The sequence below is a fragment of the Fukomys damarensis genome, unplaced genomic scaffold, assembly GCF_012274545.1.
Source record: "Fukomys damarensis isolate Sample0158 unplaced genomic scaffold, DMR_v1.0_HiC HiC_scaffold_2, whole genome shotgun sequence".
NCBI classification, from domain to species: Eukaryota; Metazoa; Chordata; class Mammalia; order Rodentia; family Bathyergidae; genus Fukomys; species Fukomys damarensis.
The window spans coordinates 46,659,741-46,679,977 of NW_022900914.1; the positions used below are offsets into that span (position 1 = coordinate 46,659,741).

At 46.4% G+C, this 20,237-nt stretch overlaps 1 protein-coding gene across 1 annotated transcript in view; it reads left to right on the forward strand.

Moving 5' to 3' along the window:
- The first annotated feature begins 1,629 nt into the window (after window positions 1-1,629).
- Window positions 1,630-20,237, forward strand: part of Vax2 (ventral anterior homeobox 2) — a 23,920-nt gene continuing 5,312 nt past the window's right edge. Inside the window, exons 1-2 of the mRNA XM_010609819.1 lie at window positions 1,630-1,843; window positions 17,483-17,670. Coding sequence (XP_010608121.1) covers window positions 1,630-1,843; window positions 17,483-17,670 — 402 coding nt within the window. The remainder of the gene's footprint in view (window positions 1,844-17,482; window positions 17,671-20,237) is intronic.

Below are 20,237 nucleotides of genomic sequence, written 5' to 3' on the forward strand. Positions count from 1 at the left end.
GCTCCTACCTTTCTTTCCCTGCTTTCAGTTAGCCTGGACCAGCAGGCATTTTATCTCTTGCCTTCTTTACCCTCCTCTTTTCTTAGGTCCCAAACATAGGCATCATCTGCCCACCTCCCTTTTGGCCACCTACCTCTGAGACTGGACATGTGCACACATCCAACTAGTCACATGCACCCTGGATGAACGCTAAGGCACACACACACACACACACACACACACACACACACATTCATGTACCTACATACCCTTCGCAGGAATCACGGAGACTGCACCAGCTCACAGACACGATGATGACACAGACACGAGCGCATATCCACAGCCTGGCTCTCACAGACGCCTTTAACCGGATCTGAGGACAGAAGAGAGTACCCTCGCTAGCACCTGGCTCATAGCCGAAGTCCAGATACAGGAAGGAACGTCTGGAGTTAAAGTAGTTAGGCAAGGGTTCACAGACCCTCTGATAAGCAATGCTTTTGGGAACACACCTCGGCTGGAGAATCTTTCTTCCAAATTCCTTTTCTACATCCAAGTAAGAGAAATTAGGGTCTAACACCTGTCTAGAAAGAAGCTAGACTCTCCAGCAAGTGCTGCCCACACATATGCCTCAGAGAACCAAGCGCAGTGCCTAGCTACCCTCGCTGCTCTGCTTAACAGCCGGATCCTGCCGCCTGCAGCCGTGCTCACCTAGGCGCGATGCTTCTCCGCTGACAGCGGGGGCGAGTCGCCAAGGCCAGACCAAGGAAGAGGGAGCTCCTTGAGAGAAAACGCAAATAAATACTAGAGCTCTATCCCAGGCCTAAGGTGCAGCCTCCTGAGTAAAGACTTCGCAGTAGTAGGGGAGTCTGGCCTTTTCAGTTTACCAAAATCTCCTCCTAACTCTGGACTCTAGACCTACTAGTGTGCACTCTGTCTCCACCCCCAGCCTCACTCTTCCAGGCTCTTTAGTCCCTCTTCTAGGTATTGTCCTCCCCATAGGGCCGGGAGGGGCTTGGGTTCGGTGTTCGGGAGTGCGGTTGTGGGTAAGAGTCTGAGGAGTGGCGCACCGACCCCAGCGCGGCGCCCATCTCCACCCCACCCCCGCCCGAAGCTCCAACAAGGCCAACCTCCACTTCTCTGCTGGTCTCACCCGATGGCCCTCCTCACGCACTTTGACTATTGATCGAGCGGAACAGGAGAGCCGAGGCCGTGCTTCCCAGGGGTTGAGGCCCAGGGGTCGAGGGAGCTGGAAGAAGAGCAGGCTGGGGCGATGGTGTTGGGGAAAGGAGGCTGATAAACTTTAGGAGAGGTGCGGGGCGTTGCTCTGTACTCCGGAGCCGTCCCAGTCTCCCTCTGCCGGGCTTTGGAGCAGGGCTGGACTTGGAGGTGGAAGAGTGGGGACGCCGACCCCTCTGCCTCCCGGTCGCTCTCTCTCACCCTCCTACCCAGGGCGCAGAGCCCTAGCGAGTCTCCGGGACTCAGAGAACCCAGACTCAGGCCCAATCAGCAAGGAGGGGAGGAGCGGCCGCGTGGGGCGGGGCCTGAAGGGGAGCTGTGGAGAGGGGGGTGCGAGGGGCGGGGAGTCGTGGGCTCTGCCAGCCCAGGCTGGCTCGGCGGCGGCTAAGGCAGCAGTGGCGGCCGGCATGGGTGATGGAGGCGCCGAGCGAGTCTGGCGGCGGCGGTGGGCGCAACGGAGACCTCGGTGGGGAGGAGGGCTTGCGAACTGAAGGAGGTGGCCGAAGCCCAAGGGAGATTGCGGGGACCTCGGCTTCCAGCCCCGCCGGCTCCAGAAGGGGCAGCGCCGACAGAGACGGGCAGCCTGGGCCCGGCGAGGCAGACCACTGCCGCCGCATCCTGGTACGAGGTAAGAGGACAGTCCGCGGCTCTGGCCCACTAGGCACCCACCGTCCCCTCACCCGGGCCTCAGACCTTTGTGCAGCCTCACCTCTCAACTCGTTTCTTCATTCATTCATCCTTCAGCCGTTCACTCAGCAAGTATTATTTTGAGAGTCTATTGTGTGCTGGACACTGAGCCGAGGGTAGGGGACAAAGCAGCGAATGAAGAAGTCCCCGTTTCTTGGCCTTATCCTCTCGGGCCCGCCTCCTCGCCCTAGATCCGCCCGGGCTGGTGACTGAGGTGGGGACAGAAACGGGTCTGGGAGAATGCTGAGAGCTCTGCCCTTGCCCCGTGTCCCCCGGGGCAGGTGGGGAGAAAAGCGTCACGCGCGGTCCGCGGAGACCGGACTTGGAGGGACCGGAGTGGTAACCCCAGGAGGAAAAGGCCAGGGCTCCTCTCAGTGGCCGGAGCGCTCCCTCGCCTCCTGCCCAGCCTTGTTCCTTCTGCAGCGAGCGGGACCCGCGCCGGCTGCCCGCGGGATAGAGCTCCGGCACTGGAGGGTGGCGTGCGCCGCGCTCGCCTGCCTGAGCCTCTGTTCTGGTTCCCACTTCCTCGCGGCCCAGGCCCAGCTGGCCTTCTGTGCCACTTTCTCTTGTCCTTCTTTCTCGTTCTCTCTCCCTTGCCCCTGGCCCGCCTCGTTCCTTTCCTGGTCCTTCTTCTCTGTGCCGAACTCTCCTTCCCAGCGCTGTAGCGTCCTGCGAGGAAGAGGCTCCCAGCCACCCACCGCCAGTCTCTTGAGAAGCTGTGGGCTCCTCTTTCTCTCAAATTGAGCCCCCCGGAGATGGGAAGAGAGGAGAGTCTCCTGGGCCTTGCCCCCAGCCCGTGGCCAGGCCGGACCAAAGCCTGAGGTCTATTGCCCCCAGACATCCCCGCGTTCACGGTAACATCTCCTCTAGTCTAGGCTCCTTCCTCTGCTGCTCTCTCAGCTTCCCCTCACTGCATCTTTCCAGCCTCTTCTTCTGGTGCACTCATTTCAGGGTGCGACCTGCCAGGGCTGATTTTCTCCTCCTCTGCCAGGGGCCTTCCAAGTTTATTGAAACTGGGCTCTAGAATACCTTGGCAGGTAACAATCTCCCTGCAGTTGCAGAGTGTGAGTGGCTCTGGGCAGGGAAGACGGGGCTGGGGTCAAGCAGGGAGGTGGTCTGAAAGGAAGGCAAGAAATAACTGCCTTGCATGCACCCTCAGGGTCCTCGGCTTCAGGAAAAGACTCCTGGCACCACTGTGTGGCCACAGGCGATTGAGGGCCCACTACCCAGTCAGGGCACAGGCATGGGTCAAGGCAGTTACACCATTAGAATTCCAGCAGGTGTGTGGACCTGTTGAGTTCCTGGGGTTGTTACTTCCATTCTATAGGCTGTGGGCTGTCCAGAATGCAAGGTGTGAACAGCTAGTTTAGTTTCATTAAGAGAATCTGTAGGGCTTCCAGAGAAGGAAAAAATGAGTCCCCCAAGCCCACACACTCCAATGGGAAAGACCTCAAGTCCCTACCTGTGATACTCATCACATCTTCTCCTTCTGCCAAGGCAACTGTAAATTTTTAGTCCATCCACCACGTTCTCTACTTTATTAACCTTATATATAGAACAAATAATCTTTATACAGATGTTAAAGAAATAGCCTCCAGACTCTTAGAAGGTGGGAGTGAAAAGTGAGCCTTTACCCTGTAAGGTGGGGCCTCCCAACCCAGGCTGAGACAGAGTCTGCCTACACAGGTGGCTGTGTACATCTTCAGGGACTGTATTTTTATAAATTTATATACACACGTGACAGTGTTGTTCCATTTATAAAATATAATGGAAATATTAAATACAATGCACAGAGGATCTATTTACACATCTAATAGAAATGGAGACAAATGGAGGCCTCATAAATCCCTCTGCCCAGCTCCATTTAATGACAAGGAGGTTATTACAAGGCTAAAATGCCTAGGGTATCATTTACCACTAATCCCTCCTAGTTAGGGTCACTTGTGTCAGTCACAAGCAGCCCCACCATGGCTCAGGTAGAGGCTTTGATAAATGGAACAGGCCTGGCACTGGCAAAGGGGAATCTGAAGTGCTTTGGCCCCGGAATGAATATCCCTCCCGTAGGCTCTAAGTACATTTTGCCCTTGACTTCTCAAGAGGTCATCTCTTAAATCCTCCTTTTTGGAGGAAGCCATTAGAAGGAAGATATTTCAACTCTGCCCCTGGTTGCTGTTAGGGTAAAGCTCTGCTAATAAAAATCCCCATTCCTTCAGGGTTTTTTCATCCTCCTTTTGGTTCTGCACTCCCTGCTAGTGAGGCTTCTACCTGCCCGCCCCAGGCAGCACGTCCAGGAAAGAGTCCTACGGCTCTAAGTAGAAGAGCTTGGGTGGAAGAACTAAGCAAAATTGGTTTAGAGCACTAGGACTGCAGCCCTTTGAGCCTGAACCAGTTCCTTTGTCTCTCTCTGTCTCTATCTCCTTCCCCAGTACAAAGGGACCCGTAGCCCTTGCCTTGAAGAGTGCACTAGGAATCCAAGGATCCTGCAAAACAGACAACACTGGCAGGATCTCCCTTCTTATTTGTTGAAGGAAGGAGGGCGTGGCTCATTTCTAGTGGGTGAGGCAGTGGGCCTTAATTGTCAGAGGCCTGTCCCAGCTCACTGCCCACCCCCACCCCGCCCTCTGCCCAGGTCTCCTGGCCCTAGGCTCAGCAAATACCTCGGAAAGTAAGTAGCCTAGGGCTCAAGAGAGTGATGGAGACTGATCAGCTGCATTTTGCAGACCACACAGTGAGGTCCTCCCCAGTCCCTTTAGGGGATACGTGGCCACTAGGCTGCACATCCTGCCTCAAAATGGAGGCCGCTTCTTACACACCAGCACAAGCACGGCCACTGACATAAGAGGCATAGGTGCAGAAGAATCCCTCATACTCCACCTCGGACACAGTGAGGCGTCTACCTAGGCAGCACAGCCTGCCAGGCCACCCCACATTCCCCGTGCCCACCCGGATAGCTGTTCAGGGCTGTGGATGTGAGGATCCTTTTGTTTTACATTTGGAAAGGGCAGACAACCTCCGGTAGTAGGCTACCAGAAAGAACGGTCCTCTAAGCCTTGGCTCTAATTTTGCTGTGCAGTGACCTTTCCGGTGGAGCCGGATGTGGATCGCTCTGACCCAAATTCCCTGCAACCTCACAATCCACACTCCCACATGCTCCTTCAGATGAGCCCATGGGCTTCCCAAAGTAATCCGACCGGAATTCAGCAACCGATCTGGATAGGTCGGGAATGCTTCTCAGTACTTTTATGGATAATGCGCGGCATGGGCCTCGGTTCACCCAAAGCTGCCCCTCTGTGCTGGACGCCTCTTCCGCCAATGAATCCCCATTCAAGACCCACCTTTCTCAGCACCCTCCTTCTGAAAGCGGGAGGGCGGAAGGGCGAGATTCTGGTAGGATACTCTCCAGGAGTGACTCACGCTTGGAATCCCAGCGATGGAAACGCTTTCATCAGGTGGCTGGGGCTGAAGAGAAGAGGGGTGTAGCCAAGGCTGGGTTTCTGGCCCGGAATGGGTAAATCCCATCGTGTTGGGTACTGGAAGGAAGGGGAATGGACCCAGGCAGGGTCTGACTCCACGGAGAATCCGCCCGCAGCCGGAACCTGCGTTCTAGAACCTATACACACAGCAAGATGGCGGGCACCCGGCGGGCCGGGCCTTTCTCCCCTGGAACCATCAGAGGCTCCGGCTGGGAGCCGACCGTAGGGACGGTAGCCCACACCGGCAGCCGGATCTGGGCTCAGCGCCGCTCCTCTTCTGCTAACTTCCACTTGGATTTCAGGCGGCCGCTGGGCCTAGGCTGACTCAGCACCGCCACAGGCCTGGGGCTGTGGTGCCGGTGTTTTGGCAACGAAGACGAGGGCCAGTGCTGTACTGCAATGAGCACTGCTCTGAGAGTCGGATTCTGGCGTCTCCGCGGCCCACAGGACTTTTAGCAACTGGATCTGTTCATAAATCATAACCCAGGCCCAGGCCCCGAGCGAGTTGAAATATTTACAGGGCGCATGCAGAAGACCGTATTTGGAGATTTCTATATTTGTTTTTATTTTTAGTTTTCGTGTTTGTGGAGAATATTCGGTTTATCTTTTCCCCTGGAGTTGCTTTGTTTTATTTTATGTTTTCCCTCTCTATTTCGTTGCTTTTGGCAGGAAACCCACACTCTGATCGCAGTCAGAGCCGGTCCCTGGCGTTTGGGTCGTTATTTCCCCCAGTGCCTACACCAGCAGACTCGCAGCCACGGTTGCCTGCCCTCCCGGTGTCTGTCACCTAGCCGGGGAGCCGCGGTTGGCAGGGGTGGGCGTGGGTGGGGAGGTGGATGTGGTTTGATGCCTCCTGTCTCGCGCTGGACACCGTTGTGGGCCCTGGGGCTGAGAGCAGCCGGAAGGCCGCAGCGCATCCCTCCAGCACACCCATCGGCAAGGATGGACCTGGAGGTAGCGCCTGCGGCCCTTGGAATCTGTGACAGTGCAGTGTGGGGTCGTCTAAGCACCAAATTCTAGTCCTCGCCATTTGCGTGCATCATCTGCAGGGAGAATGGGCGCCAAGGCAGGCCTGGACGCTGTTCTCTCCGTTGCCTCCTGGCCCTGAGCTCCCTCCTCGTTAGATGGGTTTCTTTAATTTCTATTTAACTGGGGTGGCTGGGGGAGAAGCATATGAATTTGACTTCTATCTCCCATTTGTAAAAATTGACTTCCGGGAGACTGTAGTCGGTTTCCTGGCTGTGGTACCTTTGAGCTAGAGGATGTGAAGGCCAAGAGAACCTGCCTGGGAATCCCGGAGTCCCCGGATATCCTAGGCGCCTGGCTCATCTGGGAGGTCGGTCTCCGGGACGCTCCCACAACCCCAAAGACGCCTGGCATGTCCCGGTGGCATGGGGCACCTCGGAAAGAGATGGCAGCCTCAGGCGGGGACCTGATCTGTACAGCCAAGAATGGGAGCACCCAATAAAATCAGGGCTTCTTGCGGTGCCGGTTGCTGGTGGGGAAGGATGCAATGAGGCCCGAGAAGGAGTCTGCACAGGCCCTAGCTCCCCTCACCCACCTCTGTCAAGGGCTTGGCTTCGCGGGCAAACTCAATGTGCACCTACTTCAGGCTAGACTGATCCCAGAGGGTGCTGCCGACAAGCTGCTGCCCTGCCTAGCTCTCAGGGACCTGAGCGGCTCCAGATCTGTGACCACACCTCGGCCGGCGGAAGTGCCAGGGAAACAGCTAAAGCCAGCGGAGTTTGGAGACAGGTTCCTTTACACAAACTGCGTGGGGACCAAGGAGGAAATGGACCCGGTACCCGCCAAATCCGCGCGTTCTCTCCAAATGTGCACCTAGTGCATCGTAGACTCGCAAATATTTGTGGAGTAAATAAAAGGAGATGAAATCAGCAGCATGTATCGCCGTAGGCATGAAGCAGCCAACGGTTATTCCTCTGAAAAAAAAATAAATAAGGTTTTTCCCGTTACAGTCTCCTTATATGAAATGATGACTATGGGAGAACACAATATAATTGCTAAAATGCGAAGTTGGCTAACCCTTATTTTGAGAATTCTGTTTTTGCAATCTGCAACTTTGGGAACCACTGAAAAAACAAAACATAAAAAAAAAAAAAACTTTTATCTTTTCTCCCAGGAGTAGCTAGACTGCCTGGGCTGGGAAGGCTGCTTAGAGCCGGGGTGGGGCACGAGTACAGAGTGACAGGAACTGGAAGTTCAGGAATGCAGGTGGTTTCTGGGTATGAGGTTCCCCAGCAAAGGCGCATATCCTTAATCCTAGCAATCAAGAGGCTGAGGCAGGAGGATTTCAAGGTTGAGATCAACGTGGACTAGGTATTAAGTTCAAGACCAGTCTGGACTACATAGTGAGACCCTGTTTCAAAAAAATACCTCCCCTACAAGCTATTCATGGAGTTGAGAGGAATAATGTACATCTGAGCCTTGCCCCTCCCAGCTCACATGCCTGCAGCTCAGGCTAGAGCATGAAAACAAAGTTTTGCGGGAAGCTTTACCTCCTAAACCAGCCCCCCATACACACACACACATACACAAATCCACTTGTGGAGCTTGCAGGGAGCCAGGTTGAGCTTGAGGACACCCCTTGAGGTCCAGCCTGTGGAAGGGCCACACTTAAAATGTAGGCAACTAGAAAGAGGATTTAAATTCAAAACGTAGTGAATGCTTCATACAAAAGCAAAATGAAGCTGGTAAGGGCTCCCAGAAATCACCTCTATGGGGTGACCTTTAAAGTGAGTTTTTTTGTTCCCTTTCTGCCTCTCTTAGAAACTTTCTCTCAATAAATTTTTCATACTCTTAAATTTAAAAAAGTGATTTTTTCATGCTCATATATAAGCACATTAGTAAAAGCAGGGTCATATTCCATAGGTTGTTATGCAACTTACCTTTGTAAAAAATTTAATCAGTGGTCCTCTTTTCAGCTTAAAAATTTCACACTAGCCCTGAGACCTTGCAATACTAAAGTATTCCTTTCCTCAGAAAACTACATTCTCCTAACCTCAGGGAGAACTCACTTTTTGTTTTGTTTTGTTTTGTTTCTTTTCTGTGATATCCCAGGGCAAGGCTCAAGTATGAAGTGAGAAACTTTTCCCATCCCTGGCCCCGGTTGCCCAGTCTCCTCCAGGCTCAAAGGCACCCATTTGTACTGCTTTCTATTATGTTTTTCAGATCATATTTCTGCTCTGCAGGTCAGCACAGCTATGTTGTTTTGCCTTCCAATACATCTCAGGATGTAGATACCGCCTTGCTTTTTACAGAGGGATAGTATTACTTTCATACAAACTGGGTGGACCGCAGTGTATGTTATACAACCAATGCCTTAGGGATGAAGTTTTGCTATTTTTCTTGTCTCTTACAGGTACATCTAGCATTCCAATAAATAAAACTGAGCCTTGGTTATTTCCACGTGTGCATGTACAAGACAGGGAGTTCCTAAGAGTGGATTACTGGATGAAAGGGTATCTGTATTTATAATTTGAGAGATAATGCCAAGTTGCTTTTGACCAAATGACAGCAATTTACACTATTACCAGCAGTGCCTGAATTTGCCTGCTTCTCTGCATTTAACCAGCATAGTTTACTTCCAGCTAGATATTGTCAGATTATTCTATGAAAAAAGTTTTCTCTCTCTCTACACTGGACATTATATGTCCTTTGTCAGTCTTACAGGTGATAAATATTATCTTAATGACATTTTTATTCTTCTTTGATTGCTAGTGAAAATGAGCATCTTTCCATGTTTATTAGCTAGAATCTTTTGCATAATTTGTATTATCTGACCAGTGTTAATTTTCAAATATTCTTTTCCTTATTGATTCATAGAAACTCTATGTATTATGAGTGACCCCACCCCTAGGCCTCTGTATATCTTGGATCATATCTCATTACTTTCACTGTGTTATGATTTCCTTTAGTTTATAATTTTCCATTCCATTTTGTTCATACCTTTTGCTTGCTGAAATATAAAATATTTTCTTTGCAAAAGGAATTCATGCCATTGTCATTCTATGTCATGTAAAAGTGAAAGGTTCATCATTTTCCACATATGTTCATTTCCAGAATTTACCACCCAAAGTTTCCCTAGTAACTGAAAAACATAAATATGTTAAGTTGTATATAGCAAAAGAGAGCAAGCGAGAGAGAACTATCTGTTAAATAGAGAGACAACTATTATTAAATGAAAAAATAAAGTTTGCAAAAGCGCTCTCTCTCTCTCTCATTCGTGTGTGTGTGTGTGTGTGTGTGTGTGTGTGTGTTTCCCCCCCACGATCAAACTGGGGACCTTGCGCAGGCAGCGGAACCACTGAGCTAAATCCCGGCCCTGTAGTTTCTTTTCTTTTCTTTTCCTTTTTTTTTTTTTTTTTTTTTTTGAGTGTTCTTGCTTGAACTCACGAGGTAATCCAGGCTGGCCTCAAACTTGAGATGATCCTGCCTAAGCCTCTCAAGTGCTCTGATACTACAGGCATACCGCATCAGTGTCAGACTCCTTAAGTTTCTTTTTCTTTTTTCTTTTCTTTTTTTTTTTTTTTCTGGTACCAGGGATCAAACTCAGGACCTTGCAATTGCCAGGCAGATATGGTACAACTGAGCTACAGCATCCCCAGCCCCTCATTAAGTTTCTTAATGGAGTCTTTTTTATGGGCAACATGATATGACATCTGAAATTGCTAAAAATTATGACATGGCAGAAGAAACAAGATTTTTCCTGAGTTGAAGTTGAGAAATAGATATATCAGAAATCATTATACTATTCTCTAATTTTGTATGTTTGAAACTTATCAGAATAAAATATTTAAAATAATAAGGATCATTGCATACGTAATTACAAGACATTTCTAGAAATGAAATTTGAAAATCCAAGTATCCAGGTACACTTATACTTTTTTTGTTTTTTATTTTTTTGTTTTGCTTTGTTTTTGGTACTGGGGATCGAACTCTGGCCCTTGTGCTTGCAAGGCAGGCAGCGAAACCACTGAGCTAAATCCCCAGCCTGTAGTTTGTTTTTTTTTTTTTTCACTTAAACTTATTATAGATATTTCTAAATTTTATGCCAAACATATACTAATTTGTATCCCCAATAATCAAGTATAAATGTGTCACTAATCTACATCCTTCCAGCCCAAAATACACTCTTTTAAGGTGAAATATTTTCAAGTGAAAAAATATTAATTGCTAGTGAGGTTAAATATGTTTTAGTTTATTTATTCATTATGTTAATTTCTTTCATGTTATTTATTCATTTATTTAGCCATTTATCTATGGGTTGCTTATTATTTTCTAACTATTGAAAATGGTATTTATATACTAAGGAAATGAACTCCTTTTCAGTAACAATTGTTGCAAGTATCAGCACATCTTTATTTTTTAACTTTGTGAGGTTTTTTTCCTAGTTGAAATTGAAATCATTTCCAATAGTTGCTTCCTCTTGGACTTCAGGAAAGTTTAGTTCCTGATTAGAAAGATTTTCTCCGTCCAAAATTAAAAATACTACACACACACACACACACACACACACACACACACACACACAAAACTGTCCCTTGTTTTCTGTTCCAAGATACACATCCCAACCCTCTGGCCCTTATAAATGTTAGTATAGTATTTGCAAATAACTTATCTGTATCCTAGTACATCCTCCCTGATGGTGATACTTTAAATCACCTCTAGATTACATGAAATATCTTATATGATGTAAATGCCATGTAAGTAGTTATCATACTGTATTGTTTAGGGAATAATAACAACAAAAAGTCCATACATACTCAGTACAGACACAATTTTTAACTGTTATTTTTTATCTATAGTTGGTTTAGTCATCAGATGTGAACGCACACACACACACACACACACACACACACACACACTGCTTATACTTTTGATTTCAAAATTTGGAGAGGAGCTGGGATTATAGCTTAGTGGTATAGAGTGCTTGCCTAGCATGCCAAGGGAGGCCCTGGGTTCAGTCCTCAGGGGGGGAAAAAAAAGAAAGAAAAAACAGGGAGAGGGAGATATTAAGTAGTTTTTGTAGCAAATCAAGTGATAAAAAATGCTCAAAGATAGGAGAAATCTTGCCTCTTTGACCAGCTTCCATTGCCCAGAGGGAACAGAAGAGTGAGGTGTTTATCCTGCCAGATTTGTTTCTAAGTGGATACACAGATGAAGAGAATTTGGTTTTACTTTTTTTAAAAAATGGGATTATACATACATGCTATTCTCACTTAGCAGTATATAATGAACATCATTCTAGTATATGAAGATATATCTCATTCTTGTTAATGTCTACATAGTAGCCAATGGCATGGCTCAACTGTGATTTCATCTACTGTTTTTCTAGAAAAAAAGCATTCAGTCTCTTCCTACCCCTTTATGAACTGTGCTATAAATAGTGAGTTTGGCTTTATCAAGTATGACAATAATTCTCTGGGACAGAAAGCTCTTTAAAATGTTTGGGACAAGGGGTCTCTGCACTTTTAATTTAGCTAGGCATTATTAAATTGCCCTCCCAAAATTATATTGTATCAATTGATGTTCCTATTAACAGAGCTCAAGAGAACCTAATTCCCTCACCTTTGCCAAAACAGTTTTTCTGGTCATATAGGTACAATCTTGATAAATGCAATCTTAAGTGTTTGTATCAATTTGTGGTCTTACTAACAAAGTGAGGACTGTGGGTTTCCCTGCAATGTATAATACTGTTAATGCCTTTCCATTATGTGGGAGATCAATGGCTTTGTATTGCTGCTTTATCCCCATCACTGTACAGCTAAGCTCATCTTTTTATATGTTCATTGGCCATTTGGATGTCTTTTTACTTGAGCATTTTTTTCTACTAGACTATTTCTCTCTTTTTAAAAATTATTTATGTGCTGGGAGTGTAATAGTAGTAGAGCACTGGCTTAGTATGTGTGAGCCTTGGGTTTGATCCCCAGTACTATAGGAAAAAAAATGAAACAAAACAAAAAGAAATTAAAAAACATTTATTTATATGTTCTCTGTTGTGTTTCTTTGCTTTCTTTTGTTGTTTTGTTTTGCTTTGGTATCAGGGATCAAACTCAGGTCCTTGCACTTGCAAAGCAGGCAGCAGAACCACTGAGCTAAAACCTCAGCTCTATAGTTCAGGTTTTTTTTGTTGTTGTTGTTTTTGAAACTGGATTTTCTTGCCAAATTGCATGCTAGGCTCAGACTCTCAATCCTCCTGAGTCAGTTTCCTGAGTAGTTGGGATTATAGGCTTCTTTGCATGCATGCATCTTTGCTTCTTTAGAAGATATCTTCAAATCTGTTCATTGTACTTTACCTTGGTCTCCGTGCTTTTCTCCTACAACGTTTAGCTTTAATTTGGTCAGGTGAGTCCTTCTACAGCCTTCACTTTTTTCTTGTCCTAATAAATTCGGGATTATGAAAATATCCTTAGATAGCTCCTTATAATGCCTTTGTCACTTTATAGTCTATGATTTGCTCTTCAGTCTACTTAAATTTCTTATTTGTTATATGAGATAGGAATTTAACTTAATTTTCTTCCAAGTACACAATTTATGGTCATCAGTCCACTTAGTAACTAGTGCACCTGACTCCATTTAGAATACCCCTTTATCAAGAATTCTCTCTCTGCATCTGCACGTGATTAACAGTGTAGCCTTCATTTTATTGTTTCCCAATAGCCATTTAAGTGTCATCTTCATTTGGTATTTCATATCCCATTTATTTACTTAGAACTTCAGCATAATGCTTTTTTTTTTTTTTTTTTTTTTTGGAACCAGGGATTGAACTCAGGTCCTTGCGCTTGCAAGGCAGGCCACCGAACCGCTGAGCTAAATCCCCAGCCCTGCATTTTAAAATTCAATACTCACTTTAACCTCATCCTAAGCTTGTAAAATCATAGGTTTAATTTTTTCAAGTTAAACATTAAAATACATGTATAACTTTTGAAGTGACAAATATTTATGTACCACTTTAAATAGTCTTACATTTCACAAGCAGAATGCAGAACTGCTTTGGGGAAACACCATGGTATTCTTTTGGCTGATGAATTTACCTGTTTCTGGGACAATACATCACTTTAGCTTTATGGCATATTTTTGTTGTTGTTTTTAATTTTTTATTTTAAAATAGTTATAGAGTTAGAAGAAGTTGTAAAAATAATAGGGAGAGGTCCTACATATACATCACCTGACCCTCTTAATATCTACAGCACAACACCAACACGAGAAAATTGATATGGGCATGACGTCACTAATTGAACTACAGACCTTCATTAGTTTCACCAATCTTTCCTTGTGCTTGTTTTTATGTCCTCATGTATAGTTCTGTGTTTTACCACATTTTCAGACCCATATGATCATCATGACAAAAATACAGAGCTGCAGCGTCCTCACAAAAAGCCTTCTGCATGCTGCCCATTTATGGTCGCGTCTGCCCTGTCTTCAAACCCTGGTAACCACTGGTCTGTTCTTCATCTCTATAATTTTGTCTTTTTGAAGTTACCTTAATACAGCGCGTAACTTTTGAGACTAGATGTTTTTACTCAGTATAATTCCTCGAGAACATTGTTTTGTGTCTCAATAGTGATTCCTTCTTCTTGCTGAGTGGTTGAAAAGGCTGTGATGGTTTGTTTAGCCGCTGGACATCTGGCTTGTTTCCATTTGGCAGCTATACAAAGAAAGCTGCTATGCACATTTTTGTATAGGTTTTTGTGTGAACATAAACTTTCATTTCTCTGAATAAATATTCAGGAATGCCATCGTTAGATTGTATAGTAACTATATATTCAACTCTAAGATAGTGCCAAGGGCTGGGGATGTAGCTCTGTGTAGAGTGCTTGCCTAACATGCCTGAGGCCTTGGAGTCAGTCCTCAGCACTGAGAAAAACAAAACTAAACTAAACTAAAAACTGAAAACAACAAAAACTGCCAGGCTAGTTTCCAAAGTGGTTGTACCAATTTACATTCCCACCGGCAAACTATGAGAAATCTGGTTTCTTTGCATCCTTCCCAGCCTTTGGTACTCCCCATATTGTTTTAGTTAGCTTTTCCAGTAGCTGTTTCTCATCACCACTCTAATTCACTGTTCAATAACGGCGAGTGATGTGAATATCTTTTCATGTGCTTATTTGTGTGGCATGTTTTGAGGTGGCAAGTCTGGGGTTGCCTTTCCTGTATGGGGGCCCTGAGGGAGATGGCTGACCTTGGCCACTCCCTGAGGTAGCTGTGTTCCTCTTAGCTCTTGTAGGAGCCCGGAAGGGTAGGCCAGATGTGATTTGACCTTATGATGAGGGCTTGGGCTCAGAAGCTTCAGGGTGGGCTCCAGGAGGCAACCTTGGGGAGAGCCTGAAGCCTCCAATATCTGGTGTGACAGCTCCCTCCCTTTTATCCATATCCTCAGACACATTTGATAAAACCAGCCTTTGGTGATAGACTCACTTAGGGTATTGTAAGGAAGTTCTAAATCTTGTCTCACAGTTGTTGGTAGTGTAATCCAAGCAAAGGGGACCAACCTAATCACAACGTTGGTAAAATTTGAGCCCCCCCTTTTTGGTACCACGGATCAAACTCAGGCCCTTGTATTTGTGAGGTAGGCGGTGAAACCACTGAGCTAAATCCCCAACCCCACCCTGTTTTTTGTTTTTGTTTTTTGAATGTGGAAGGAATTAAAGTTGGGGAGCTTGAGTTGTCCCAGGAGGCGCAGCATCCAGGCAGGACCTAGCCTGGCCTGGCAGGGTGAAATGTGGGGAGAGCCACCTCTAAGTAGTGATGGCTCTCTCCGCTCTGACTCACCTTCTTCCTGACTTTGGCTGTGACTTCCTGACCCGAAGATGCTTGAGAACATCTGAGATCAGGGGCAGGACATGTGAGCCAGGAACCCTGAGAGTACACCCTGGAGTATGGAATGCTTACTGGTGTGGTCAGGAGCCAGGAAGTTAGACTTATGAAGTCGGGCTTAGAAGAGTGTCTAAAGTGAACCCTCTAGGGCAGGGATCCTAAAAGTAGGATCACAGTTCCCATGGATCATGAGAAGCTTCCTGGCAAACAGCACACTCCATGCTCTTCAGGGGAATGATGCACCCATCCAGAAGATTCCTCTTTTACCCATGACTAAATCCTCTGTCACCTGAAACCTATCAACTAAATTATTAAGGATGACTCAAAGAGAGGGTATTCATGAAGTAAAATGAAAGCATTGCTAGTGTTTATTGAACACCACCACTGTGATCTTCAGTAACATATTTAAAATTTGATCCTCTATTTCATCATCTATAGAATGGGGATAATAATGGTTCCACCTTCACTGAAATATTGGGAAAGCTAAAGTGCTTAAGACAGTGCCTGCCCAGAGCAAGTACTGCAGAAATGTCAGTTGTCCTTATGATTCAAGTGTGAGCAGCCTGAGCCACTAACATTTCCTGCACATTGCAAGGGACAGTTGTGCACGCCCCCTGGAGGGAGTTGGAATTCCTGCAGTTGTGGGGCTGGTATTACTGGGCCTCCTCAGGGCTGCCTTAAATGGGAAGCTGTCATTGCTAATGTTCTTCCCATAAAATGATAAATTACTGTTAGCTTTGGTTCGCTGTTAGTGACATCATTCATTGGGAATGGTTTGGCAAATTCTACAGGATACAATAGTGCATATTTCCACAGTATGATTTTTTTTTTTGAGACAGGGTATTAGTACACAGTCCAGGCTGACCTTGAACTTGCAATCACCCTGCCTCAGTCCGATGCTCTGGGATTATAGGTGTGTGCCTCCATGCACAACCATGACCCGGTTTTTTGGGTTATTTTGTTTTTGCGACAGGGATCAATTCCAGGGCCTTGATCATGCTAGACAAGTGCTGCATCACTGAGTTATACACCCAACCCCACAGTCTAATTTTTGGTTTGGGGAGTTTTTTGATTTGTTTTTGATTTTGAGACAGGGTCTCACTATGTAGCCCAGGCTAGTCTTGAACTCACTGTGTAGTCCAGGCTGGCCTTGAATTCACAGCAGTCCTTCTGCCTCAGCTTCCCAAGTGCTGGAATTACAGGCTGCACAGTCTAATTTTTTTCCCCGACAGACTAATTTGTAACAGCATATTGTTTAACTTCAACATATTCTAATAGCTAGATTTAAGTCAGCAGTGAGTGTGGTTTAAATATGGATCTTTTTTTTAAAACATGGATCATCTTTATCCTCATAATGAATGGTGATGTATAAATGTCACCACTATCCTCCAAATAGTTTGTGTTTTTTCAACACTTTTTAAAAATGAGCTTTAGATTACTGGAGACCTTGTGCATGGAAGGTATGGGTCTAGAGCCCAGATAGGGTGTGCTGTTCAGGCCCATGGGAAGCGAAGCAAGTCTCTCTCTGGAAGGCACTCCAGCATCCTGGGGTGGTGGCCACTGTCCTTGGGCTTCTCTTGTGAATCCCAGCTCCATTCTTCCCTCTGTCTTACACCAGCTAACCTCCTTATGGACCCCTGGGAGTCAGTGGGGCAGACTGCACACCCTTGATCACGCGCGCACACACACACACACACACACACACACACACATACACACACAGCTTAGCACCTGGCTTCTGGACTTATCTAGTATAAGTGGATGGACCACATCCAGTTCTCATCCTTCTTTCTTTCTGTACTTGAGGACTCAGCATATTTATTTCCATTTGGTCCTTAGTCAGTTAAGGAAACAGAATCCTGGCTAGGCCAGAGTGAATCCTTTGTGCCCAGGCCTTCAAAAACCTGACATTTGTACTGATAATATGTTTATTTGTACTGAATATATATAATATAATATAATAATATATCATATATAATTATACAATATAATATATATCATAATCATACACTATAATGTATATCATATATAATTATATAATATATATCATATATCATATATAATATTATATATATATATATTACATACAATAACCTATATTGGGTGACTGGGTGATTGAAGAAGCTGGGCTCAGATGGGTTAAGCAACTGTTAGATGCCACAGAGCCAAGCCCAGGCCAGAGGAGCTTCCTGTTAGGCTCTTATCAAAATGCTTGTTGGTGACCTAACCAAGCTAGTGAACCAACCTAACGCCCTTCATGGACCCTGCAGATGCCAAGGGGACCATCCGAGAAATTGTTCTGCCCAAGGGATTGGACCTGGACAGACCCAAGCGTACCCGCACATCCTTCACTGCTGAGCAGCTGTACCGCCTGGAGATGGAGTTCCAGCGCTGCCAGTATGTGGTGGGGCGTGAGCGCAACGAGCTGGCCCGCCAGCTGAACCTCTCCGAGACCCAGGTAAGAGGTCAGGCCCAGGCCTCACACCTGTCCTGGCAGCCTGAAAACTCTCTGGGGACTGAGGCTGTGGGCTGCAAGGGGAACTGTACTTTGGGGCAATTCAGACATGCATGGATGATGGAAAGACTTAAAGCTACAGGTGAACCACAGCAAACACAGTGCTGGCCAGAGTACTGTTAAGTGGCAAGGGGAGGGGTCTTCCGGGAGCATCAGGTGCCCTGTGGAAGATGGGAAAGGTCAGAGAAATTGGAGACACTCAGGGTGTGGGGAGTGGCTTAGGGAGATGTTGGCAGATAAGAGAAACCTCAAGAAGCGATGGTAAGGGGTTGGCTTCTGGGGCAAGGCTAGTCATGGGGGCACAAAGCAGATTCGGAGGAGAGGAGACATGATCCAGTTAGGCTGGACACCTCTCACTCCCCCAGTCTGGCCCTTTGTCACTGTTCATCACTTGGCATTCATCTCAGTGTGCCTTGGTCCCCCAGGTGTAGTGGAGGGGTCTGGACACCCCCTTCACCCAGGAAAGGCTAAGCTAGTGGGCCCTTTGGTGAATCCTCATTTCCCTCTGACAGCTCGTTCTCTTGCTTTCTTCCCTGACTCTGGCATCCTGCAATAGGATAAATAACATATGGCTGATAATGATTGAGAGCTTCTCATGGGCCAGGCCCTGTTCTTAGGCCTCACATAACCTAACTAGTTTGAGTCTCATCACAACCTTGTGGGATCGGTGAGGTGTTCTGACTCCAAATGTGGCTGTGTCCCAACACCAACCAGCAGCCAATTCTCCAACTGGATGTCTAACAATTCTGTTCTGACCCTGACTCCCAGAATTATCCCATGACTCAAAGGAGAGTTCAGTCCCAAAACACAGCGCCACTGCACGTGCCAGTCACAAGTCCCAGGTGCCACCTGCACTTCTGACCGAGTAGCTCTTCATTAGGGGTTTCCTGTTCCCTTCCTCACAGAGCAGAGGAAGACACTTCACTTTATCACAAGGGACACGAGTTAGTACCAGCCAAGCAGAGGAGACTCATGGGGCAAGGGAGCAGAAGGAGCCCTCCCTTCTCCAGTGTCCCAGCCTCCCAACACTTCCACCCAACATCCAGACACCTGCCCCTGTAATTGGGGGGTGCTGAAAATTCCCACCCTGTAACCAAGTGTTTTCTCTTTCAGTGACCAGCTTCTGTACTGAACCTATCAGGCTACCCAGAGTCATCTCATTAACATAAATTCAAGGGTAGTGGGAAAGGGCTCCTTCCTTAAGAGTAACAAAGACACTTTTCACTCAGGATACTCCAAGGGTATCAGGAGCTCTGTGTCAGGATCCAGGACAAAGACCAAATACTTTTTTATAATCTATCTATATTCAGAAGGAAACTGAGTCACAGGAACTTTACATAACTTGCTCAAGATTTAAAAGAGGCACATTATTAGCTCATTTAATCTTAGAAGAGTTGGTTTTGTGGATAATATTATCCTCTATTAAGAAAACTGAGACTCAGGGAAATTAAGTTGCCTAAGATTATTTAGCTAGAATTCCATGGAATTGTTAGTGTATGTATTTATCCATACTCTTGTTCAAAAACATTGCTGAATGCCTGCTATCTATCATGTACTGTTCTGAGGCACTGAGGTTATAGCAGAGACCAACACAGAGTAGGCACCTGCCAGTTGAGGCTTACATCTATGGAGAGAAAGACAAACAGCACTTCTGAGTGATAAGTGCTCTGAGGGACACGACATAGGGTAGTGTGATAGACTCAGAGGAAATCTTTCATTGGGATGGTCAGGGAAGGCCTCTTTGAGGAGATGCACTACACTTAGACATCAGAGACAGGGAAGAGATGACCAGAGGAGGAGGCAGAAGAGAAGTCATGGCAGAAGGTAACCTAGGCATGGAACCTGACATAGAATGTTCTAGACGTGTCAGAGCCCTGTGTGGCTGGAGTTGGAGCAAATTACGTAGTTCTTAGAGCCTATGGTAAAGCCTTAAAGAATGACATGAGATGATTGGCATTTTATAGGAGTCACTCTGGCTGCCATGTAGAGTATGGATCACAGGGGACGAAGTGGACCAGTTAGGGGCTGATGTGGTGTCTTGACCAGAGTGGAGGAGGAGAGAAGCAGAATGATGTGAGATGCACTCCATCCCACTGTGGGTTGCTAGCACAGAGCGAGGAAAAGGAAGTGGTTTGGCTTGAACGCCTGGGGGAGTGGTGAAACCCTTTATGAGTGGGGAAAGTCATAGGAGGTGGACAGTGGAGCAGAATCAAGAGCATGGCTCAATCCGTTCTACTTGTGATTCAGGGGAGATGTCAGGAAGGTGTGTCAGATATTTTGAGGGGGGGTTTGTTTTCTTTGATTTATCTGATGGTCTTCAGTAGGGCTTTTTTGGGGGAAAGGATGAGAGATTCTTTCAAGTGTGCTCAAATAATAGATGGATTACTAAGGGATTAAAAAAAAGGAGGCCCTGGGCTGGGGATTTAGTTCAATGGTTCCAGTGCCTGCTTTGCAAGCGCAAGGACTTGAGTTCAATCCCCGGTACCAAAAAAAAAAAAAAAAAAAAAAAA